The sequence below is a fragment of the Drosophila albomicans genome, chromosome 2L, assembly GCF_009650485.2.
Source record: "Drosophila albomicans strain 15112-1751.03 chromosome 2L, ASM965048v2, whole genome shotgun sequence".
NCBI classification, from domain to species: Eukaryota; Metazoa; Arthropoda; class Insecta; order Diptera; family Drosophilidae; genus Drosophila; species Drosophila albomicans.
This window is the reverse complement of record NC_047628.2, coordinates 8,982,968-9,008,793: the sequence shown is the minus strand read 5'-3', so window position 1 is coordinate 9,008,793 and position 25,826 is coordinate 8,982,968. Positions and strand designations below refer to the sequence as shown.

At 37.0% G+C, this 25,826-nt stretch overlaps 3 protein-coding genes across 13 annotated transcripts in view; 2 read left to right on the top strand and 1 right to left on the bottom strand.

The window, feature by feature from the left end:
* LOC117563385 (protein sickie) overlaps window positions 1-25,826 on the bottom strand; it is a 208,510-nt gene that overhangs the window by 65,519 nt on the left and 117,165 nt on the right. For 7 of the 9 annotated variants that reach the window (XM_034241702.2, XM_034241704.2, XM_052003030.1 and 4 more), the window contains exons 4-5: window positions 1,630-1,760; window positions 35-143 (exon numbers count right to left, since the gene is read on the bottom strand). In XM_034241702.2, coding sequence (XP_034097593.2) covers window positions 35-143; window positions 1,630-1,760 — 240 coding nt within the window. Of the gene's footprint in view, window positions 1-34; window positions 144-1,629; window positions 1,761-9,793; window positions 10,073-25,826 lie in introns of those variants that run through there. The other 2 variants (XM_034241705.2, XM_034241706.2) reach the window with 2 other exon arrangements.
* LOC127565268 (xenotropic and polytropic retrovirus receptor 1-like) lies at window positions 20,168-22,718 on the top strand. Its single transcript, XM_052003035.1, has 5 exons — window positions 20,168-20,307; window positions 20,365-20,983; window positions 21,388-22,095; window positions 22,158-22,324; window positions 22,385-22,718. Exons 1-5 carry the CDS (start codon window positions 20,239-20,241, stop codon window positions 22,652-22,654), a joined length of 1,833 nt encoding a protein of 610 aa, XP_051858995.1. The 5' UTR covers window positions 20,168-20,238; the 3' UTR covers window positions 22,655-22,718.
* LOC127565267 (xenotropic and polytropic retrovirus receptor 1 homolog) lies at window positions 22,710-25,556 on the top strand. Of its 3 annotated transcripts, XM_052003032.1 has the most exons (5): window positions 22,718-22,850; window positions 22,905-23,550; window positions 24,063-24,767; window positions 24,830-24,996; window positions 25,046-25,445. In XM_052003032.1, exons 1-5 carry the CDS (start codon window positions 22,782-22,784, stop codon window positions 25,364-25,366), a joined length of 1,908 nt encoding a protein of 635 aa, XP_051858992.1. In that variant the 5' UTR covers window positions 22,718-22,781; the 3' UTR covers window positions 25,367-25,445. The 3 variants fall into 3 exon arrangements, with proteins under 3 accessions (XP_051858994.1, XP_051858992.1, XP_051858993.1); XM_052003034.1 differs by lacking the exons at window positions 24,830-24,996; window positions 25,046-25,445 and having other exon boundaries at window positions 22,710-22,850; window positions 24,063-24,181; window positions 24,262-24,345; XM_052003033.1 differs by lacking the exons at window positions 22,718-22,850; window positions 22,905-23,550 and having other exon boundaries at window positions 24,127-24,181; window positions 24,262-24,767; window positions 25,046-25,556.

The window sequence follows — 25,826 nt, the reverse complement described above, 5'->3', positions numbered from 1 at the left end:
TAAAGCAAGCTGGAACTGGTGTCAGTCATGTTACCTGTTGTTATTGCCGCTCTTCAGGCTCTGAATGGTGTGATTGCTGGTGGGCGGACTGTTTGGACGGCTCGTGTTAAAGTCACTGCCGCTCTTGCCCAGACCCGGTATGGCTAAAAGAGAGAAGGAAGAGGGAAGAGAGAGTGAATCTCGGTGTCAGTTCATTAATTCTGCTTCTTTTGCTTCGCATGAGGCGCCCACTTGAAGATGTCGACGTGCTGTCAGCCGAGCCAATAAATCAATGCTAAAGGCCATGCGGACATTAAACTTAATTAATTACTGCGTGTAAAATCGGAAACAGCCGAAAAAGATCAAACTCGCTGAGGGGAAATGCAGCGTGACAGACAGATTTATATATATGAGCGCGGCCCTCAAACATAAATCTTTAAAAAAAAAAATAACACTGTAAGGAGCCAATATTAAGTCAATATTTTACTTTAAGTCATGTAAACGGCAAGTACGCTGCATATAAAATAGCTTTAATAACTTTGGAATTTATTTGTATTTTCAGTTACGCTGATTAAACCATAAATTAAATTAATTCCTGCCAAAAGCCATGAGTAAGTGAATTAATAGTATCACATAAAATAACTATAATAACTATTCAGTTTATAGGTTTTTGCTCCATTTGCTTTTATAAATCCATAATCTGTTTTGAATTAATTACTTCAAAAGTTCTGCTAAGTTCTGTTAAGTCTATATGCATTTTATATAAGTACACTATGAGAGTGAAGCATATAAAATAGTATTGATAACTTTTTGCAAATTTACGCTGATAAAATAAGAGATTTATTTTACAAATTTATTCAAATAATAACTAAATCCAACGTTTTCCAAACTCTGTTAAAATCTTAAGCAAACAATTTAGTTGTAGTTGGGGAGAAAATGCGAACTCTATATTTTCTTAAATTCAAGACGAGAATATAATCCGACTCAATTTCTAGCAATCTCTTCTCATAAAATAATGTTTAATATAAATAAATGTCTAAGCTTTTAAACTATAAAATTACTGATAATTACTTTACATTATTTGACATTTTAAACATACACTCAAAACTATGCCTAGCTCCCTAAAAAATACTTCAACTGTAATTGAAACTATCCCATCTATGCCATCTAAAATGGGTTTAATAACTATGAAATTATTCTATATTTTCTACAATATTTTACATTGATAAAATCATAAATTATGCCTTGAATTAATTGAAATTATATACTCAGGCCTTAACTCTCCAACTGGGAGCCCATTTGAGAGCTCAAATGGTCGTCACGCGCATTAATTACAGATTTGCTGGCAAATCAACTGCAATGAGGTGGTTTTTTGGAATACCAAAATCTAGCCCCCTCAAAAACGGAATTCCCAGGCGTGCTTTGATGATGCCACACGAGGCATGTACCCCTTTTGTGTGTGTTGTGGGTTGCGGATGAATCTTGAGCACTAAGTGCATTGGCATCCCCCGCTGGGGGTTGTTTGTTGGACGGTGACTCAAAGCTCGAAATTTGTTTATACGCAGTAAACAAGGGCCAAACTTGGGGGTGGCTTTGGAAACATTTTTAATAAATTTCCCAACCCAACTTTAAAAATATATATTCACTTACATGGCGTGTGATTGGGCGTGGGGGGCAGGGGTCGCACCTTGTCCGGGGGGCAGCGACGTTGGACCATGACTGTGGCGGGCAGAGGAATGGCAGTGCCTCCATTGACCTTTGCGTAGGCGGGAGCAATTTGTCTGTAATGAGAGAAGAGAGAAGATCATTTTTGTTACTCATTTAGTTTCTCAGCTTAAGAATATTGGCAAGAATATTAAAAAATATGAAACAACATTAAGAATGCATAGTCGTGAATAAACTCCTTTTTTTTAACGATTATTTTTTATGGCAGCCGCCCACGCGGAATTTGCGTTTACAGCTTGTCTGAGGCGTGATTTGCTTGGGTTGCGGTAACAGTATCTGTCAGATACATTCATACTTTTATTATGCTCGCTTGCAATGCACTTATCTTGACAATTTATACAAACGGCGACATGAAAATAATTTTACACTGTCCTGGACGTTGATAAATTAATGAAGTTCGCCGCCAAGCCCCTTTTTTGTTTCTCCCTCAGTCATAAGAAAATAAAAACGAGAAAAAATTTATTGTAAGCTTGACAATTGCAGTAAATAATTTAACAACATTTTTACGATGCGATTGCGCGAAATGAAATGAAAGACAAGTGTGCTCATAAATTTGCATATGATTGCAAGGAAAGAAAATAAAACAGATACTTTTGTATCTGACTGTTGCCATAAGCTATAAACAGCGTAGCTAAGTAGCATCACTTGATTAGCTGGACAACGTTGTCCAATTAAATCAAATTCTCATTTTTATTGAATCAATTAAATTTGAATTGCCCCTCAAATGGTTTTTTTTTAAAATCTTGTAATGCCTTTTACTGCGAATTTAATTGTTTAGAATGTCAAAAGTGCACGAAAGTAGTCATAAAGTTATTAATAATCTATTTAAATTTAAATTGAAATAAAAATAAGTATTAAATTTAGTATAATGTTCCTACAGTAAATTCACTATTCATTATTTCATAATATGGCCATAATAAAAAGTAGGAAATGTCAAAAGCTAATTGACTAGAAAAATGCAGTTAAATAACATTTTATTTTGTACAACATTATGCAACTTTCTAACTATTAGCTATGACAACATTTGCTATAGTCATTTAGTTTAATTATAAAATTAAAATAACCTTTTACATCATTAGCAGCTTTTAATTCACTAAATCCTAACTTTTTAATTTAAAGTCAAAACTGTGATGAGATTAGCTACAGCTGTTTGAAATGCATATTAGGAAATGATTATGTAATTTCGCATTCATTAATTCGATTTTAAATCCATTTAAGCTGCTTACAAAATTCAGCAAACGAATTGCTTTTCCATTTGCTTTTCGAATATAATTTTATTATCTCTTCGCTATTTCGTTTTTCATTGCAATTACTCAAAACGCTGATTAAAAACGCAAATAAAGTAATAAACTTTTAATAAGTTGCGCTCATAAACCTTGGCAGGGGGCATGCCACCATCGAAACAGACAAAGAAAGCCAAGAGAGAGAGAGAGAGAGATACATTTGTATCTTACGGCTGTCTTGACTTGCCTTGGCTTTTGCAGCATTGTTGTTGGCCATTAATAAGGCAGGCAACAAAAAATACTTAACAATTGTATTAAAATGAAGAAAAAACAGACGACGCGTCAGCAGACAAATGAAGTTGCCAGCTGTGCTGGCGTTGGCGTCGTTCTTAGTTGACTTTGCTCCTTTTGGAGCTACTGCAAATTAAATGCGCCCCAAACCCCAAACTCAAACTTAAATCGCAGATTCTCCCCACCGTTGGCTGTTATTTTCATCAAGTGTCTGTCAAGCCATTTTTCTTTTCCAACGCGCAGCAACAACAACACAAAAATAACAACGGGAATCCTTGCTGAAAAATTTTCAAATTACTTTTCATATAATTTTATTTGCATTTTATTGTGCGAGTTGCGAGTTGTTTCTCCGACAACATCTTTTTGGCCACATTTCCCGGTGCTCTGTTTGCCAAGTCAAGTCAAATTAAAAGCCAAAGCTGTCTGCCGACATTTACATGCTTCGGCAAGGATGTCGATTGTCTGAATATGTTAAAATGAAGCAAGTTGCCACATGTATCTATGGCGAGTAATACATATGCTTGCGAGGGGTGGCATATTGTTTTCTTGATAACTTTCAAAAATTTCTAAAATTGTTTTAAAAGCCAAAGATTTGAATATAACAAGTTTATAATGATTTTCCAATTTAAATATGAGAAAGAAAATATTATAAATAAATTACATAACACATCAATTTGCCATAATATAGAAATAGATTTGCCTTAAATGTCTATCAATAAAATGTTTTACTCAAGACTTGTACCATCGATTTAAATGATAAAGTTTAACCAAACACATTATTACTATATAATATTATTTTCAACAACGTATTACTAAAATGAGTCTAAAATAAGTTCAATAAATTTTACAAAAAGACCTATAAATATAATATAAAATATATATTATAATTTCTAAATAATTATGATGATGTAGCACTGAAATACCTATGATCCAAACTATGTTCACTCTTCATTTCAAATATAAATGTTCTCACAATCAACATAAATATTCTTAGAGCAACCCTCGCTGTATGTCACAGCTTCTGTCGCGGCAGCTTGTTATGTCTGAAATGTATTCGTATCTGCAGCTTTGCATCTTTCAGGTGTCACACGTCAAAAGTGATGCGTTGGGCGCCAACTTGCAACTTGCAACGGGCAATGTGCAACTTGTGTGTTTCCTTTTGTGCGATTTTTGCTTGCAAATTGAATTTGTGTCTTTATTACGCATTTTTGATTTGTAGCTGCTCAGATTTGTTGTGTGTGTGTGTGTGTGAGCAGCACAGTTGCCAGATGTCTTTGACCTTTACTGAGTCTCATAATAGCTGACTGGCTGCCAGACTGCCACGCTGCCAGGCTGCTTGGCTGCCTGTTCCTGTTGGTGGCATTCACCTGTGCGCACAGCCCACGCAGTTGCAAGTCCAGACCAGTCACTGAGCATTTCCGCAGCTCTGTGTTGCGAAGTGGGGAAAAGGGGAGAGGGAAAGCCAACTATGCAACGCGTCGTCAACAGCATTTGCTTGTATAAATATGAAACGATTCCCCCTCATTTTCCCCAACGCCCCTCATTTGGGATCCCTGCACTGAGCTGCCCATTAGTTGCATTTGCGTTGCATGCTTGTTGCTTTTGTTGCCGCACAATGTGTCACTTGAGTTGCATTTGTCATGCTGTGTTTCCAGCTTCTAAAAGCCTGACTCTTTTCTGCGTGGCATTCCGTGGCATGGTTGCCTGGCAGCGCATCTGAGGCACAGCCAGCAAAACTTACACAGCTGCCTGCAAGTTGGCTTTCCTGACCATTTTGGGTTATTGCCAGTTGCCTTATAAGATCTTTGGCGTTGCAACTCTTTCGCTTTTATTATGCTCCCCGATTTGTTGCCATAACCGTTTATGGTTAGATACAATCTTACTCTTTCTGCTGGCCCTTGCTTATTCCTGAGTTCAGTTTTGAGTTCTGTTTTTCAAGAGTGACATCTGATAGGGACTGGGAAGTTGTGCAAAAGCAAATGAATTTCAACATCAACTTCAAAAGAATTACTGGGACAATTCATTTGATGTGATGATGTAATATCTTTAAATCATTTTTGAAAATATGCCACCATAAAAATCGAATTTACTGCTGCAATAAAGTTTACTCCTAACTAAATATATTTTATTAGAATATACAAACGCGATCGATTTTATAAACGTTATCAAGACTTTAATATTTATATGTCAAATAAAGAACTGATCTGAAAGAAATGTATATTAGATTAAAAGATTTTTCATCATATATTCAAGACTAAAATAAATTTGAAAATAATTTCCGAACTTTAAATACAATTTTCCCGTTTTTGTCGGAAGTGTTTCACTTTAAACTAGAAAGAAAATCGATAATAAATTGATGTGAAAATATTATGAAGTCTCTCTTGTAGAGAATTTGGAATACAGATTATTTTTGGAAAGTTGGAATTATCAAGAGTCGAGTACATTACTTTCACTCAATAGATAATTCATCCGCCTGCAGAGGCGATAAGTTGTCTCCCAGTGCATTAGATACTCAACTAGCACCTCAAGCTATCGGCCAAAGCAATTTCCACTTTATCTCAACCCAAAAACCTTTTGAACCTGGCAGCGTTGCTGTGGTTGTTGCTGTGTAGTTGTTGAGGTGTAGTTTATGCCGTTAAGAGCAGAAAATTTTCATAAATTTGCCACAGCAATTTGGCAGGCTACCGCGACTCGTTTGGCCCGCCAGCCTGCCACAGTCAGTTGCCTCGTCGTCAACTTGAAACAACAACAACAACAAAAACAACAACGACAACAGCAAGAAACTTGCCACAAGACGCGGCAAGCAGGCAAGTCACTCAGTCGCCTCTAAAATTTAAGTGAGTTTGTCTGGCAAAAAGAAGCCATCGCAACGTCCACTTGAAAAAAAGCAAAACAAAACTTGGCTGGTCGCTCTTAAAAAGCTTTGCCTCTTAGATTTGAGGGTCGAGTCCATGAGGTTCGTGCTGGCTATAAGCATTTCGAGTAGGTGTTGAATGGTTGATAATAAGCGTAATTATGTGCCATTGATATGCCTGGCAGGAGTGGCCAACTGTTAGAGAGAGACAGAACAGACACCACGACAAGACTGAAGATCACTCGAAATGCAAAGAGCTGAGAAAACTATAAGATTGTTACTCTTCGGTGTAACACTGACAGCAAGCTGGGCAGCGAAACCTGTTAGAAGTGCTTGCCACAATAAAAAGAGAAATCATGTACAGATTAAACGGAAGCTTAATTAGCTTTTAGCCAAAGTGTAGTTTGCTGTCTCACGCATTCGCACTTGATAGTCTAATTGCCCGGTTTAACATCCTTTCATTCAGGTTAAGTTGATGAGTTTCTGATCACTTATTTTAATAGCAGATTATACTCATTTCCAGCTACAAGATATTAATAATCTGTTGCAATGAATAATAAATAGAATATGTGCATACTCATTAACAACCTCTCAAATAACGTGCTCTAAAGCAAATTAACTTTACAATTTCGTTATTTTGATTTTAGATATTGCTCATATTATAGAAATGTAGAAAACTATCATATTTATATTATAGCTATACCAAAATAATGAAATTCATAATTATAAAATTTAAGAATTTATGTAAAAATATTTATGTAAGGAACATTATTCATTCCAAGTCTATTCATAGCATTTTCAATATTAAGATAAATGTATTTAAGCTAAAAGAATGGTTAATTAGAATTGCATCTGCAGTAACTCAAGATTTTCAAGATCTTCTTCCTTAATTTAGTAAATAGAAATCTTTATTTTTGAAAGTAAAATAAATAAATGTTGGGTAATGTATAAACATACTTTGCAAAAAGTACTCAGACTGCATAAATTTCAACAAACTTCTTTCAGTAAAAATTTCAAAAGCAATCTTGCACAAAGCGATAGTTGAATCATGATTCGAAATAGAAATGTATCTTTTAACATAGCTTTGACAGCTTTGTTTATAACTGCCAGCCATGTTAAATGGGCTCATATTAGAAATTGTAATGCGACACGTTGGAAAACGTGTTCATCTTAAAAGTCGTGTGCCCCCGCCCTGTGACCGCCCCGCACCAAGAATTTACCCCTGCTATCAGCGTTAGTAGTCAGTAAAAGTCATGGCGCAAGTCGAGAAGCAGTCAGTTGAAAGATACACAATATGAGTTGAGAGTTGAGATACTTTACTTATAGCCATCTCTCTGGATGGGTATTGTATTCCTATTTCTTATTCTTAGTGTCTCATATATACTATATGAGATGCCTGGCTGCAGTTTTGCAGTTGTGGCTTGGCTTTCAAGTGCGACATAAAGTCACGATTTTCAGTTATTAGACGGCGAAACTTTTGCCTCAGCTTCTTTCTTGGTTTGAAAAACAGTTGTTTGTCTGACTTTAGGGACACATTTTCTCAGCTGCAGCAAGAAACAATTAATAGCGTCTGCTAAAACACATACATGCAAACACTCTATACACACACCCCGCACCCCGCACACACGTGCGTCAAACAGACGGCAAACTCCAAAGATATTCTTTGCTATTCCCTGCTAATGGTTGCCCGTCATCGCTCGTCGTCATCGTCGCCTTTCGACGGGCTGCTGCCACCTTTGTTGACTGAGGCAACATGTCGACGACATCTTTAAATATGCAGCAGGTTGCACGTTGCACGCTCTATGGCTGGGCTAAGGTTGTAAACAAGCCGCAGCCACAAATGGAGAGTAGCCAAACAAAAACAAAAACAAAAACAAAAACAAAAACAAAAACATCAACAACAACATCGTACAGTAGTAGAGGCAACATCAAGTGGGCAGCTCTGGCGCTGGCAACTCGAGTAGCGACTTCCCCATTTTCCACGTTTCCACTCAGCCAAGACTTCTTCTATACAATGTTTGTGAGTTGAGTGCGAAAAAAACTATTAGCAAAGCGAAAAAGTCGTATGATACGGCTTATTAGAGATGTGAGCTACCATTCGATAATAGTACTTTGGATTCTAAAACTTTGACATTAAAATATGGAAAATTAATTCATTGAACCCATTAGTACTATCGATAATATAATATTATTATAACATCTTGTGTTCAATTATCGTATTGGAAATATTGGCATTGAACTCATTATAACATTCAATTAAATGAAATTATTATTAAAATTGAAGTCCACTGAGAACATGAATGTTCAATTATCTTACGGAATGTAATCGTATTAAACTTAGTAGACCATTCGATTATATGAATTATTTCGATTATAATAATTTGATAAAAATATAAAATTGGAAATTACGCAAGGATAAAAGGATTAAGATCTTTACAGAGGGTTGAACATATAATATTCATAATACTCTGACTGATACAAAAGTATAATTATAATAATAATCTTGGATATGCATCAATGCTTTAATAATAATTAACAGATTATTTTGCTGTAATCTTTGCTCATCAGTGAAAATAATCGAATAACCTTTTCACATGCTGCCATCTCTAGCTTAGCCTAGATATGAGAGTTGAGCTTAGATCAGAGTCCTTCTCTTGTTTTTATTCACACCCAGAGCAAATGCAGCTGACAACATTTTGTTTGTATTTGTGGTTCCTGCGGGGGTTGGACAAATACTCGTAAATAATACAGACTGCATATCGGAAGCCCTCCATTGAGCAAACAGGGCGAGGGTTGTCCGATAAGTAGCAGCAGGCTGAAGATTCCCAGGGAATGGCTTTTCAATTATGCAACTGGGCAAATGCTTTGTTTATTGACTTTATACGCCTTTCCATCATTACTCTCGCATCGTATATATATGAAAGGTTTTCAGTTACGGTGGTTGAATTTTCCACTGGGGGTTGTTCGGGATGTTCCCACAAAAATCATATCAAAAATGCACTTTGTAGTTCCATATGAGAATATGAAAATATTGAAATGGAAATGGAAATGTCACCCGACTCGACTCGATTATGCAATGTCTAGTGATGGGGGCAACAAACTTCCAGCTGTCTGTTTGCTGTCTCCAGTAAATTAGACTTGGCCCTAGACTGGCTGTCAGCCAACAACTGATCCACAGATCACTTCACCACGGAAGAGTCTCAACAGTCCTCGACAGTTGCGTGTCTTCTAAATGTGTCGTTTTCGGCACCTTGCAAAGTAAATGCGGAGGAGGGCGGCACATTAATTATGAATCGCTAGCCACAGTTAATTTAGTTTTGGAAAAAACAACTTGAAAATTTGCACTTGCTGGCATACATCTTGGGAATCAAAGAAAAAACCTCTATTGCCACTCCACACCACAAAATGTCATTTCCATTAGCTGCTACTTGTTTTGGTTTGTATTCCGTACGTAAAAATAGAATAGATGATTTCCCGCCTCTCTAGCTTTATAAATAGCATTTCGAGTTCTTGGGAAAATATATCGTAAATTTTGAGCAAATTTAGTCAAAAGAAAAACACATTTCCATGCTCTGATTTATTATGCTGACATTTGGCTTTAAGCGAGCGTTATCCTTGTATAAAATATGCCTAATGTCTCTCATTAGTGGCCACAAAAGACTTTCAGATTTTCCATCGAAAAACTCTAATAGCATTTCAATGCGCATTAGCTATAGTTTACCTTCTGACATCCGGTGAGTTGGGTAGACTACGACATTTTCGTGAGCTTTTCCCACCGCCGCCATTGCCATGCGATGAAGATGAAGCGTTGCCCATTTTGTAGCGAACACGCGATTAAAGTGTAATGATGATGACGATGATGATGATGGGATTGATGATGATAATGTGTAACTATATTTAATTTGGCATTTAGATGTGGCTTTGGCACTTTTTAGCTGTTATATTCGCGTGATTAAGTTTCCATTTCTCGAGGTTTTCAGCACTTTTCACATTACTTTGATTTTTGAGCAATTAAACATTTTTTGACGACTAAAGATTTGAACATTTTAGTACTACACTTATATAAGCAATATTTGTTTCATATTTTAATCAATTTGATGCGGTTTTATTTTAAATTTTATTAAATTTATTGTTTGTATTCTTTTATTATACAAAATAAATAATATGATATTTTTTTCTGAATATGGAGCAATTAAATATTATTGTATACCAAATTTATTTCAGCTTTGCTTTACTTTTAATAATTTATTATTTATTTAAATATTTATTTTGGGGGTTCTGTTGCATATCTTTTGGCATTTTATCTAGGTTTTGCTAATTATAATTTAGTTACACTAAATCAGTGGCATTATCACTGTTACCCTATACTCTGATTTAATTACATAAGTCCGATATTTTCACACTTCCATTAGCAACACCAATGCATACGTGCAGACTAAGAGACCCGCCTCTGTTTGCTCTATGTAATTACATTGTAATTAAGCTTACGGGCAACTGGACATTGCCGTGACACAAGTAAAAATTGCTGGTAATCAAACAAATGTCTGGTCCCCTTTGGACATATCTAAAAGGGGGGACAGACTATATACGATGTTGGGGGTTGACCAAAAATGTGTGCACAGCACTTTGATCTGCGCCAAAAGGAGATGAATGAATGTTGCTATGGGGTTGTTTGATACAGAAAACTTAATGCAATTAAATGAACATATTTGGAAGTTCCGTTAGAGCAAGAAACCAGCAAACACAAAAACAGAAACCAGACATTTTTGATGTATGACTGCTGATGCGGCTAATCTACATTGAAACAGGGTGAAGCAGGCCAAAAAGGGTATCCACATTCACATTCACATTTACAAAATCAATAGCTGCAATTACAATGATGCAAAGCCTTACGACAAAAAAAAAGAAAAGAAACCAGGAAACATTTCAGCCAAGAAACAAATAAATATTGCGTGTAAATAATACGCACGTGTGCGTGACACGTGATTGGGACTGGGATCGAAAATAACACGAGAGGCTGCAGCTAAAAATGGCAGAGTTTCTATATAGTGAGTGGTTGTAGTATGTTTTGAAGTGCCTGCTAAATGCTCTCAAAGTGGTCGTATCTTTGGCTTTAAGGGGTGCGAAATTTATGCTTAATCAATTTGTCGTAAAAATTAATGCCTTGTATTTCGATGGGTGTTAGCAGGGATGTTGTTCAAAAGTTTCTGCTGCTGCTACTGCAGCTATTACGATAAATGTTGCAATTGGGGCAAGGATTCAAAATTCGACACGTGTCACGCTACGGGTGGCCCACGCAGAAAAAGAGGGCAACGAGTTGCTTGTCAAAGTTCTTTTTTTTTTCGTTGAGAGTTTGTCTGATTTATTGAAAAGCCTCGTCCACATGGCGCATCAGTTGCGTAATCAAACTGCCACAGCAGCAATTACTACAATCAACAGAGCACAGCAGCAACAACACAGCAGCAAACACGCAACACTCGATTTGACTCTGCTTCAAACTCCACTCGATTCCGTCTCGACTGACTGCATAATTTTCATAAATTGTTGCAAATTCTTGTTGTCGTTTGTCACTTCTCGTTTTGTAAGCATGTGGCCTCTACAACTGGAGCTCTGCATAACAAATGAGACCTAAGGCCAAGCAAATCGTCTGAAACTAAAGTTGAAAGGCTTGACAGGTTATACAGCTCACAGAAACAGAAAACGAAGTGTGACAAACTAATTGTACATTAAAATTCTAAATAAATATTTTTTCTATTTAGTTTGAACTTCTTAACTTAAAAAAGATATCAAATAGCTTTAGTTGAATATTCAAAAACCCATTTTCAAAAGAAGTTCACACAAATAATGAAATTATCTTTTACAAGCACTTTATGTAAATCCAAAGATCAATATGAACTTCAATTTAATAGGTTCCCAGTCATGTGACAAAATTGCAAATTGCCTTTATTGCATTGCCTTTCAAAAATGCATTCAAATTGTATGTAAATTGTCGTACAAAATTGCAGCAAATTGTTCGAGTTGAGTGGGAGCGTTCAAAAGTATGAAGTATGGCAATAACCCATATAGGGAAACGTCAAAAATATCTATAGACTACACAAGTGAAACAGCAAAAACATGATCATGCGTTTTTGGTGTGTTATTAATAAATATTTATTAAAGATCGCGATGTGTATGCCACTTCAATTGAAACAAAAATTGAAAGAGACTGGCGCTACTTCAAAAGCTGTCAAACGATTATGAAATATTTATGATAGATGCGTGACTCGACTGCACCTATCGCAGCATTTCGATTGTGGGGCCCTTTTTAATTGGCCGCCTCAGACAAACTGTAAAACTTGAAAGGGCACAACAAATGTCAGCGTTTAGCTTGAGATATTGTATGATTTTCCTGTGCCAAAATGGCGTGACAAATTACTGATTTGCTTTGACATATAAATAAAAGACTTTTCTCTTGTAAAGTTTTGCCGCTGCGTTATCCACTTATTTTCAGTTGAATACCCCATGCAGTGGGTCATTTGAAACTGTTAGGAAGCATGTAGTGATTGAAAGGGTATAAATAAGAATTGATTGCATGCTATAGAAACTTGAGTGAATGGTTATTTAATATTGAATTGTTTATTAAATTTTGTTGCTATAATATTTCATTATAATGAAAGTGGAATTTAAAAATAAAAATAATTTTTTGATATTTTAAACAAGTCATAAATAGTGCAATATTGCAATTTAAAAAATTAATTTTGCTATCTTTATATCATTATTACAAAGTATTGGAACTTGTTTTTTAGACTATTAATATTGTTTAACTTTCAGAAGACAGAGAATTCAGTGGTCTGTATTCTTCCGAGTGAAATATTTCTTTTTGTTTTTCACATTTTTAAGCGGAAGCTAAAAGAGTCTTTCAAGTTGATTTCTGCTCCATAAACTTGTCTATTTTTGTATTGTGCCCGCTGCTGTGCTCACTGGAGCGCGCAGGGAACGGGAGAGAGAGAGAGAATGAGAGAATATGACAGAGAGGCACCCGAGAGTAAATGGGGAAGAGAATCCACCTCAGGGTGGATTGTTGAAAATCTGAAAATTTGGAGCAGCACGTGCATTTGCACGTTTAGACGTTATTTGTTTTACTGGGTCTCAGGTTTATGCTCGTCTCGTTTGTTTATATTTAGATGGAAGTATTTTCTTTATGTCAGTTTTATGGTGCATTAAAAGCCAACTTGAAAACCGGCTGAGATACGGATACGTTCAGCTGGATGGCTGAAGAGTTGGGAAGGAGTGTCGCTAGACGTTAGACACTGACTGAAACAGACTTGGCCCATAAATCTCAACACAATTTATTTGTTAAACTTCAAGTCGAAGTTAAAGTTGTTTTTGTTTTGTTTTTCGCTAACCATTTGATATGCATTGCATGTGTCGAGGCGCCAATAGAGAGAGAGAGAATGGAGTGTTGTCTGTGTGTCTGCGATTCTTCTGGGGCGTTGCAAGTGGGCTGGCGGGCTGGTTGGATTGTGATTGAACGGCTGCATTGTTAGATTTATGTATAGAGCCTCCGACTGGGGTCCGAAGACAATGGAAATGAGTTACAAGCTGCCCAGTTGCCAGGCCCATTAATTTTGCTGTGAACTTCCTGTCAAAAATTGCATTTTGACATCCTTAAAAAGAGTCTGAGCCGTGTCTGGATAACCACACACACACACACACATACGCACACTACTTGCGGTTATTGTCGTTATATGACTTTTCTCTCTCTCCACTTCCTTGTTGGCTACTTCCTTCTGACTCTTGTGTCCATTATCAGCACATTCTACAACTTTTTGCCACTTCACAGCGGCCCACAACGGTTGCATATTAAATAATTTTCCTTTTGGCCATCGTACGTGACTAAACGTCAATTTCCAGCTCTCATTCTCCAATCTCCATCCCTCTTTTGTATGCTTTCCATGTAAAATGCATTCTTAAAAACGATTTCAATAATTTCTCAAAGTGCCTTGTGGGCTTGTGCTGTGCCACAGATAAGAAGACTTTGGCCAAAGTTTCTATTCCTTCTTTTTTGCACTGGCAAAAAGTGCAATGTTCTGATAAGAAGGCAGCTCTTTCTTCGTTCGACTTGAACTCTATTGAAATTATTATGAACTGTGTGCAAAAAGGGCCAGCGGCAGTTAATTGTGTCAAAAAGTTTTCGCTCAAGCCACGTACGTGATATTCAACGAATTGAACGATTAGTTATGGGGCTGAGAGGCATCAATATCGAGGGCTGAACGGCATATGTAAGTGGAAATTATGTGAGACGATAAACATTTTTGTCGTCGAGATAAAAGCAAGCACTACTCTGGGATTATCTTGAAGTCGAAAAGTCTGCTATTCTTAATGCTTTTTAATGCATTTAATGGCTTTAACAAAAATATATGATTATAACATGAAATATATGAATCTATAAATAATATTTAAGTATATTTAAATTGTGAACATTTCTTTTAAATTGTAAATAATAACCGTGTACAGCTTTTCAATACTTTAAAAAGAAAATTCTCTTTTGTAATAAATAATTTCAAAGAATTACACTTCTTTATTTAATTTATCACTAGTAAAAGTGGAATATTTTTAGATGATAAATTGTTTTATGAAAAGCTCTACTAATTTTAGAGCTGCTTCCGCAAACAAATTTAATTTTATAATTTTATTCAAATGCATTTTTCGGGCTGCACATTTACATGAAAAAGCCATAACCACAACTACAACCGAAACTAACAGTCATCAAGGGACCACCATTAAGCCTACTTCAGATATGAAGCTGAACCCTATGGCCATTATCATTATCATAATTAAATCATTAGGGTGTCGCTTCCATAAGCATAATATGCGCTCCCTAATTCACACTGCATAGACAACTACAACTACATCAAAAGAGGCCCCTATCATTAGTCAAAGTTCGATTTGGTTGTTACCTTTTACTCCATCTAAGTACGAGTACTCAACTCGACTCGACTCGATTATAATCCCTCATTTCTCTCTCCTACTGTGAAATGTAGCCACAATTGATTTTTCATTTGTGCTGTCGCTTGTTTGGTATTTTGACAGCTCGTTTTTTTCCTCGTTTGATATCTCAAATTTCTGTCGGTCTTTGGCGTTGGCTTTGATTTAGCTGCCCGGTTACAATAGCGAGCAGGGGTTGCTGACAAGTTCAATGCACCCTCAGAAGACGATACAGATTTGACAGCCGCCTTGTCAGCTTGTCAATGGCAGACTACCGAAATTGAAAACTCTAGAGTTCAGCTCTCTCTCACTCAACTCTCAACACTTGGCAGTCTCGTAATTAGCCAAGTCGAGTACTTCATGTTCTGACATTCAAGGATCCAACACAATCCTTTCGGGGTCACAGCTGCTGCTCTGCTACTTATGGAAAATTAAATTACAAAATCCAAACGGCAAATTTTGACAAACTGCCACCGCAGACTCGGTTGATTAATTGAAGACACGCGTCGTTCTAAGAGCAAAGAAACCGGTTACCAGCTCCCAGTTCCCAATTCTCGGTTCCCTCCTCTGAGAGCTGTCTCTCAACAGCTGAGTCGATGAGCTGATGACACTGAAGATTGGCGTCTAGAATAAAATTAGTTTGAGTTGGGGCGTTCTAAAATGTGATCATGACTCTGTTTAATTAAGTTGTGAACTGTTTGCGACAATTAACAAATGGAAAATTTGGCAAGCAGCCAAATCAAAAGCGAAACAAGCTCAAAACTTTCAAATTTTGTGAGCATATGATACAAATAGGCAACATCAAACAGCTAATCAGTATTAAATATAGCTAAAATATAAATTTCCATAGCTTGCATTTCAATAAATTAAGACACAAAATTTTAAGTCACAAGTCTCAATAAGTTTAGCCAATTAACAACTTCAAAATTGGCTAAGACGTTATAAACAAAAGTTTCAGCCTAGCACTAAATTACAGATATATTTATAATCTTTCATGACTTTCGAATTTGAAGTGACATTTAATTTATAATAATAATCTTATTGCATATTAAATTAAATATTAATAATTACTGTCTCGACTCGAATAAATAAAAAAATGAAAAACAACACTGAAAAGTTTAAAAAGTTTACCACTTCATTTAGTCTATTTTTGTGTTTTGTCTTATTTTGATAAACATTTTAATTCCGCGTGTTTTCAGTTTAATGTTGAAAATCCCACAACACCGCAGTTGCAATTCTGTTGGAATTGGATTTTTTCATTGTTGCGGTTATAAATAACACAGGAATACAGGAATGAGCTTATCTAAAATGGAATTTGTCTGCTGTTGGGTCCATGGAGAACGTCTGCCGCTGATTCGGAAGAGTTGTCTACGCTTTTTGTCTGTCTCTCTAAGCCTTTTTAATTTGTGTGCAATGCGATAAGGCGTTAATTATGCGGCCAATCCAAGAACTTTTAATGCTGGCCTGAGAGTGCAAAAAACGCCATAAAATATGCAATAGCGAGAAAGAAGAGGAAGAACCATAAAATCTTATGAAAATACGAGTACATTTAATCCTATAATCTGGTAAAATGTCATAAAATATGCAACATTCAAGATGATGGAGCTTTGAAAATATTCATTTTAATAGAAGAATTATATTTTAGGAATACATAAAGACATCAAGTTGTGTAATACATTAATTTCGTTTTTCATTGACAGTGAAGAATTGATGTTTCTTTGGTGTGATTATAGAAAACCTTATAAATTTATTATTATGCACTTCCATAACATGAAAGCAACAATCGGTTTTTAGACTGAACTTTCGTGTTAATGGCAAATATATTTATTATTCACTTTACACATTTGAATTATTTGGCACTTTTGTTTAGTGAATCATTTGAATTCGCTATTTATTTAATTCACATTCACGGATTTGCCGCCTTTTTCGCGAGCTTTCATGCTCCATAAAAACATAAACAAAATCAACTCAAAATTGTTGCCGGCGAGTCACGCGCGACCGTTAAACGTTCCGTTGTCGACGCGTTGCGGTTGCAAACTGAACGAACAGCAACAGCATTGAACGGAGTTGCAACTTGTTGGACTGTGAGTTGTCATCGAGCGCGGTTCGAGCATGTTCGATGCGAAGCTCAGCTGGTCGTTACATGGGGTATTGCGGGTGGTGGTTGCAAGACAATTTCGTCGCGCTAAAAATAGTTGCACTTGCACTCGACAATTGAGTTGCCCCCGCCCCACACCTAAACTTTGAAGTTCAATGCACAGGGTGATGGGTCAACAGCAACAAAAGCAATTAGGTTGGTCAACTTAACGAAGTTATTATTACGAGCGAACAAATCGCACTAATTTAGCAAACTAAACAATTATTGCAAATGGCTTTTATTTCGTGTCACATAAAGTATAAGCGATTGTTGCAAGACAGTCACAACAACAATATCAGTTACAAACTATAACGAGCAGAAAATTGTTTAATCATTGAGCATAATTTCAATGAGACAACTTCAAATCAATTGGCTAAAGCGAAGCAACAAAAAAACCTGTTCAACTCTGTAAGCCGCTTTGGCTTTGGCACTTGCTCGATTTTCAAGTTTATGGAGCTGTCTATTTTGAAGTTTATTGCCTCGTTTCGAAATATGACTGCAATTTACGTGATTCGGCAATTGGGATAGACCACAAAACTCGTTGAATAGTGTAAGCTTCAAACTGCGAGGTGTGTGTTTTAATTGAATTGCTCAATGGGTGGCAATAAAAGTTGCAAGTTGCAACCAATTAAAAGTGGTGCGCTTTCTCAAGTATTTTATAATTGAGTATTTGCCATCATCAAAAAAAGAAAAAGCTGGAAGATCTTTTTAAAATGATTCTTGTTGAATTTAAGCACTATTTTCTAACAGTTCCTCACCGAGTAGTTACTCCAGTTGCCCAAAGAAAGCAACAGTCTGGACTCAAATACCAATTAGTTGCTCGTAAATCAACAAATTGCATTTAGTAAAACGAAAGAAAACATTTGAACTTCTTTGACAGTTGCCAAGAAAACTGAAGATTTATGTCAAGAAAAACACTTGCTTTTCTGCTTCTCCCCTTTCGAACAATGCTCTACAATATTCAAACTCAAACTATGAGTATTTTTGAAAGCTTTAAACGCAGTTTTTGGCTGTGCACCCCCAAAAACTAGACCCAATAAATCTTTGTTTATACAAATCCAAAAAACCATGAAAGCCTTTCGAGCTCCAACAATTTACAGACGGCGAAGCAAAAAAATAGTAAAAAGCAGCGTCAGACATACAACATGTGTAACCAAGCTGCAAGCTTGGTGGCAAGTGACTGCTCAACTCTCTGGATCACATCGTTTCACCTACTACAGACCAACTACTAATGCCATTAAGCCCCCTCCTGACATCCGACCATCCCCTCGCCCCCCTTGCAGGACACACTAAGCATGCATTTTATTGCCTTTTGTCGTACTGGGAACCGTCGCACTTTATCATTTCAATGGCAGCGGACGTTTGCAATGTTTACTTTTCATTTTGTATGCCCCTCCTCCTCCTCCTCCCCCCCTCCCCATCGTCAACCCAAACTGAATAAAACGCCAAATCCACGCCCAGGCTGCTCACTTTGCTGTTAGTCTATCCAATTGTCCAATGGTTTGTCTATGCAAATATTTTTATTTGCCTCTGCTGCTGTTATGGTAGTAAAAACAAGTAGAAATTGTAGAGAGTGTGAAAGCTGATTCAGCAGATACCCTATAAACCAATGGAAATGAAGAATAGTATATAAAACAGTATTGCCAAGACAAACAAATACTCTTCTTAGAATCGAATTAATTTAGCAATTTGTCTCATCATACCCCACTTGTCACTATCATTGCTACAGGGTATTTGAATGAAGCTATAGCACTGCTGACAGCAGCTCGTTTCATCCGCCAACAAAGGGCAGAGGAAGATTGCTGTGTATTTTGCACATGTTGCCAATTTTTGTCACTGAAAGTTTAGTTGCCACCCTCTTTAATGAGCAAATGGCTTAAATTTTATAAGCCCAGTCGTCAGGATAATCAACTTCTTACGGTCTCCCATCTCCCCCAAGGGAGTTAATTACTCGAGTATTTAGCATATAATTATTGGACCTGGCTGCTCTGCTCTCAGTCTCAGTCTCTTTACCTGTGTTTCCACATCTTGACATGGTCTTGGCTCTGGCCTAATACAGAAAATACTCCCCTGGGCAAGGAAAAACTTCTAGCCACCACCCACTGGCAATTCAATTTTGCTTTACGAGCATTTTCCAACAACCACAACAACAAACTCTAGGAAAAAGTAATCATCGTTGCAATTGTTTCACATTTTTCACGTTACTGAAGATGAATGGTCGCTTTGATGATGCTGAGGTGTGGAGTTTGGGAATGTGGAGAGTGGAGCTTTCGTGGCAAGCTACCCTGTGGCATGCCTGTAGACGACATATTTTGAGGCGCCCCCGCCAAACTAAAACGCCATTTTCTTTGTTTGTCATAAGAAATATGACTAACGACAACTGCTGGCAACTGAAATCGAATTTTGTAGCTGTGAATTGTGTTTTGATTGAGCAGCTTGTTCACTTCTTACAGGCCTCGACTTTAAGAGTTAAACAACCCCAAAAAAGAGGGATTCCCCTCTTTATGCAATTTGAATAATAGACAGCCAAACGCAGACACTTCACAGCAAAACAGCGGCCACTTCACACGACAACGTGCAACAAAATGTAAAAAATATTAAAGCCCATTTCAAGGCTGTCGCTGCTGCTGATGAAAGACAAAAAGCCTTCGATAACGAGAGTGGGCAACTGTCCGCAAAAACAAAAAGGGGGAAATGGAATGGGACATGTCAAAAAATTTGCAAACATGGGGATGTTTGTTGGACAATGACGACGAAACAGCTGAATAGATCGAGTTGCCTCTAGGGAAAGTTATGGAGAGATACTCGAATCGAAAAGTTGAGAGAATCAGTTTGCAGAGATGAATGGTCTCATCAGAGACTTTTGCACTCACAATTGATTTGTTGTTTGTAAATAATCGATGGGGAGCATATGAATAAATTTGAAAAGTTTCGGCAAGTTTAAAATCAAATACCTGAAATAAAATGTCAACCCTTTAGTTTAAATATTTCTCTCGAAGCAACCCGAGAATAACTTTTCACTAGTAAGCAGGAAACTAAATCTGTCAAATAAATTAAGCAACATGAAATTTGGAAAAACCTTTGAGAGTTATTTGACCACAGAATGGCGACAGCAGTACATGAATTACTCAGTAATTAGAGTTCAATTACTCGTATTCAATAATAATAAATTATAATTTAACTTTCAGGATCTAAAGGCAATGATTTATAAGGCAGTACAGGAATGTCCGAGCACAAGAAATGCGTCGAACGCTTTGATTTTACAGTATTTTCTAAACTTTGAGGGCATTTTCTTTGCACGCTTGCATGAGGAATTGCTTCGCGTTCAGAACTTCTATGCCCAGAAAATAGCCGAGGCACGTCGCAAGCTTTACATTATCGTACAACAACTGAAAGCCAGGACAAGTACAACCAGTAAACATGGACCGAGCACTCGAAATTTGCCACTCGCCTGCACCGAGTTCTACTTGAGCCTGATAATGCTGCAAAACTTTCAGAGTCTGAATTATACAGCATTTCGCAAGATTTGCAAGAAATATGATAAGAATCTAAAGTCAGATATGGGCGGTTTCTGGTTCGAGGAATATGTGACAATTGCTCCCTTTGCCCAGGACAAAGAATTACAATCCATGATTGGCCAAGTCGAAGAACTCTATACGGTACATTTCACTAAGGGCGATCGGGCCAAAGCTATGGACAAGTTGAGAGTGCCTCCCTTGGGTCAATGTGTTCCACCGAGTAAGATCTTTATGGCCGGTATGGTGTTGGGATTGTGCATTGTGAGCACCGCCATTGTGATTATTTCACGTGAGTATCTCATATGACTTATCTATTCAGTCGTTCGTCTTTCTGTCCGTCCGTTCGGTTGAGCACCCATATCCCAGGATGTACTAAGGATAGCGATCCGAAACTTTTGAATATATTTTTAATTTCCACAACTCTTTCACAATTCCATAATAATTTGTTTTATAACTTATTAACCAATTTAGATATTGGCTAATAAATAATTACAATCGGAGAATATTAATTTAAATAGAAAATATAAATCTGAAATTATATAATATATTTTGAAGAATAAAATAATAAAACATATGAATATTCAAAAAATATAAAATACATTCACTATAAAATATTTAAAATACAGATCAAATTGCTATTCACATTTATATTTACTACATTTTCTTCTTTCGTTAATAATATATCTCGTTTAGTTTACTATATCCACAACCAACTGGATGTGATCACAATCATTGCTCAATTATACCGAGGCCCTATTGCTTCAAGTCTAGCTACCTTTCTATTTGCCCTGAATGTTTATGTGTGGCAGAACAAAGGTGTGAATCATGTGCTGATTTTCAATATCGATCTGAGGAATCATTTAAGTGCAGCCGCATTTCTGGAGGTCGCCAGCATAGTGGGTTATATTGTCACCATGTCCATGGTGTTCTTTATCCACTATAAAGAGTTTGAAGTAGATACTCCATACTACTTTCCAGTTTTGTGCATAATATTGCCATTTTTAATGCTCGTCAATCCCACACCCATTATGAATCGAAGGGCTAGAATGTGGATTTTGCGCATGATTGGGCGCATTCTTGGAGCACCCTTCTATAAGGTAGTCTTCCCCGACTTCTGGATGGCCGATCAGTTGACTTCATTAACCGTTTGCATGGTTGACTATTATCAATTGATTCGTTTTTATTATCGCTACTGCCGAGGCAAAGCAAATGTCTTTGAGTTTGAGCCAGACACTTGGATCACTCTGATTCGTTGTTTGCCCTCTTGGTTCCGTTTATCTCAGTGTCTGAGACGATACTACGATAATGATTACAAGAAACGCAAATTTATATTAAATACCATCAAATATTTCATAAACATTATTGTGGTTATTGCCTCGACTATTGTTATGGAAACGAATCGTAAGTATTTCGAGTCTTCACATTTTAAATTGTGATTTTAATGCTCTATTATTTGACTGTAGATAACTACGATAGCATGTTTGATAATCCTTGGATCTGGTTCTATATATCAATGTCCGTGATATCCACAATTTATAGCACTGCTTGGGATTTTCTTAGTGACTTTGGATTGTTTAAAGTCTGGAAGGGCGAAAACATCTTTCTACGCAATAACCTCGTTTATTCGAAGGTAAGTTTGCATTATTAAATACCTGATAATTTAATTTAAAATGTTATTTGAATTTCTTAGTGGTTCTATTACAATGTCATGGCTTTGAATGTGCTGATACGATTCGCCTGGTCTCTGGAGATGTATCTAATTTACTTCGATTACGTATCAGCCTTCAGTGCCAAGACAATTAGCAGTTTTCTTGAAATACTGCGTCGCTTTTTCTGGAATTTCATACGCTTGGAGAACGAGCATCTAAATAATGTTGGAGAATTCCGCGCTACTCGCGACATTTATCTTCACACAATTTCCATGACAGATTTGAATGACGACGACAAAAAATTAAGCTAAGCATTTTAAAACTTTGTTCAGACTGTCTCTAGAATAACAAATAAAAAGCATTTGACTTGAATTTTATGTTATATTTTCAATCTAATACAAATAATTGTAGAATTTATTTAGGTGTGAGACAAATATAATGAAATTTGGCAAGACTTTTGAGAGTCACTTAACCCCCGAATGGCGTGAACAATATATACACTACGCGGTAAAATATTTGGATAACAGCATTTGCAAAATTTTCTAATACTCTACGATGCAGGAACTCAAAGCAATGATATACGAGGCTTTGGAGAATGCTCCTCGTCAGAAGACTCTAGCTCTGGAGTATTATCAAAAATTCTCTCTCGAGTTTTTTGCCGTCTTGAAAGAGGAACTGAGACGGGTTAATGATTTCTTCGAGCACAAACTGGCCGAAGCTCGCCGTAAACATGCCACATTCAAGGTGAAACTAATGTATTTAGTAAGGGAATCCGGTGGTATGGTAAGTGATATACCCACCTTGCCTCCCTTGGAGGATCAGCCAAAGACCGCTCGCCATTTGGAGCGGGCCTACAGTGAATTTTACTTTAGTCTTGTGTTACTGAACAACTATCAACATTTGAATGTCAACGGATTCCACAAGATATGCAAAAAGTATGACAAATACATTCACTCAACAAGCGGTCGTTTATGGCTTACGACTTACGTGGAGCCGGCGACAATTAGTCGGGAGAGAGCGATACATACCATGCTCTCCGAGGTCGAGAATCTTTTCACGCATTTTGTAACAAATGGAAATCGCACCAAGGCCATGGCCAAGCTACGAGTTCCGCCTCTTGGTCAACCCACTTCTCCGATCCATATATTCTCCACAGGTGTAGTGCTTGGTCTGCTTATAGTCTCCCTTTTCATTTGCATTGTGTCATGTAAGTTCATTTCGTTATAAGTAACTCTTTATGTAATACCAAAGTTAACTTAACGGCACATTTACCGCACTTAGCGGCAACAAAAATAAGTCGATTGACGATTCATAGTTTTTACTATACAAATTCTCTTAACTGCAAATTTATGGTACGTCTCTAATGGCCACGAAAAAAGTGAATAAAAAGAAAGTTCAGCATTCATTATTTAACATTGAATGTAGTACTAAAATCAAGTAAATAATTAAAGAACATCGCTTAACGACCAAACATTTACGTTTTTTCACATATCGAATTAATATCCTAACTCCAGTTTTCTACAAATTTATATCGTTTAACGACCACAATATTAAATAATAAACTTCAGAAACTATAAATAATTGAATGTATTTTGAAGTAAAATATTGAAGACAGACAAATATTGTTGGTTTCATTTAACATCCACATTTTTTGACCGCTAAGTGAAGTTTGACGCAAGCACATCTAATATATTGCACTAAATAACAACATTCCCTTAGATTTGTTCATGCTTGACAGACCAGAGTTTCTCTTATCGTTTAAACAAATGTTCCGCTGCTCCTTTTTACTGATGTTCTATTGGTTCAGCGTAGTCATCAATGTGTATGTCTGGCAAAGTGTGGGTATTAATCATGTACTAATATTCGAGTTGAATCCACGTAATCAAATCCAACCCATCAAAATGCTGGCGCTAACCAGTTTATTTGCCTATATCTGTACCATGTCCATGATAATCTTTTTGCATCACAATGAATTTGGCATCGAGGATCCTTTATTCATTCCCATCATCGGATTGTGTTTGCCCTTGGTCTATCTATTGAATCCCTTGCCAATTTTTAATCATCCCGCCCGCATGTGGATTCTGCGTACTTTTGGTCGCATTGTTGCCGCGCCTCTTTTCCCAGTCACTTTTATGGACTTCTGGCTATGTGATCAAATGAATTCAATGATTCTTTGCCTGGTCGAATATTATCTCGTCACGCGGTTCTATTTTCGATATTACAAGGATGGAGTAAGTTCCCCGGAACCAACTTCGAGCCTTGTGGTTACTGTATTGCGTTGTCTGCCTCCGTGGTGGCGTTTGGCACAGTGTATGAAGAGATATTGGGACGGCGATCCGCCAACTGCGTATATTACAAATGCTTTTACTTATGCCTCGACGATAGTCACTGTCATTATTCCCTTTATTTATGCGAAAATCAGTAGTAAGTTAAACAAGGAGCCGTCAATATATGTATATTTATTAATTTACTTCACCTAATGGTAGGTCCAGACGATAATGCAATGATGAATCCTTTGATCTGGGGTTATATTATCAGTTGCATTATATGTAGCATCTCATGCGCTTCGTGGGATTTGCGTATGGACTTTGGACTCTTTCGAATCTGGAGTGGGGAACACATCTTTCTACGCGAACATCTTCTCTATCCCAAGGTAAGTTTGCAATAATTCTGTACTATAATTTTTAATCATAATTTCCTAGTGGTTCTATTATTTTGCCATTGTGGCCGATATTGTCATTCGTTTTATTTGGGTGATCGAACTGAACCTAATGTACTTCAACTTAATGACAAAATTTAATTGCCTGAGCATAATCAGCGTGTCTGAAATTGTGCGTCGGTTCATCTGGAATTTTCTGCGTTTGGAGAATGAGCATCTTTATAACTGTGGACACTTTCGGGCAACGCGTGATATTTATATATCCACATTGAACTCTCGAGAGGATATGGTAGTGGAGTATTTACTAGACCAGTCCAGGGATGGCCGTAGCGCCGAGTATCGTCAACTAGACTCCAGCATTTGAGACAAAGCCAATTTTGTGGGACAACAATTGAGAATCAATGTTGCATTAAAACCTAACATCGTCGATGTCACCCTTTGAGTGAACAAATTGAATAAAATTAATTTCACATTTACGAAATTAAAACCACAAATGGAATTATAAATTCCAAACACACAGACAGACAGACGGAGTAAAACGAATGCCCGCAGGACAACAAAAGTTAAACCAGACAACAAGCCCAGAACGCAAGGTTGGCCAAAATCATCTGACAACTTGTCACCATTGTGTGGAGTCCCTTTGCTGTGAGGTTGTCCTGTCCTCTTCACTCTCGAGTAGCCACAATTTGTGGAGAGTTTTTTGGTTGCCAGGACAACTGCAATGGGGCGTTTGTCCTGTGCGTGGTCACGCATAAATGCATGCGAATTAGAGAGTACACACACGTGCAGCATTTACCTCTGCCCCCCTTGCCATGACAAGACAA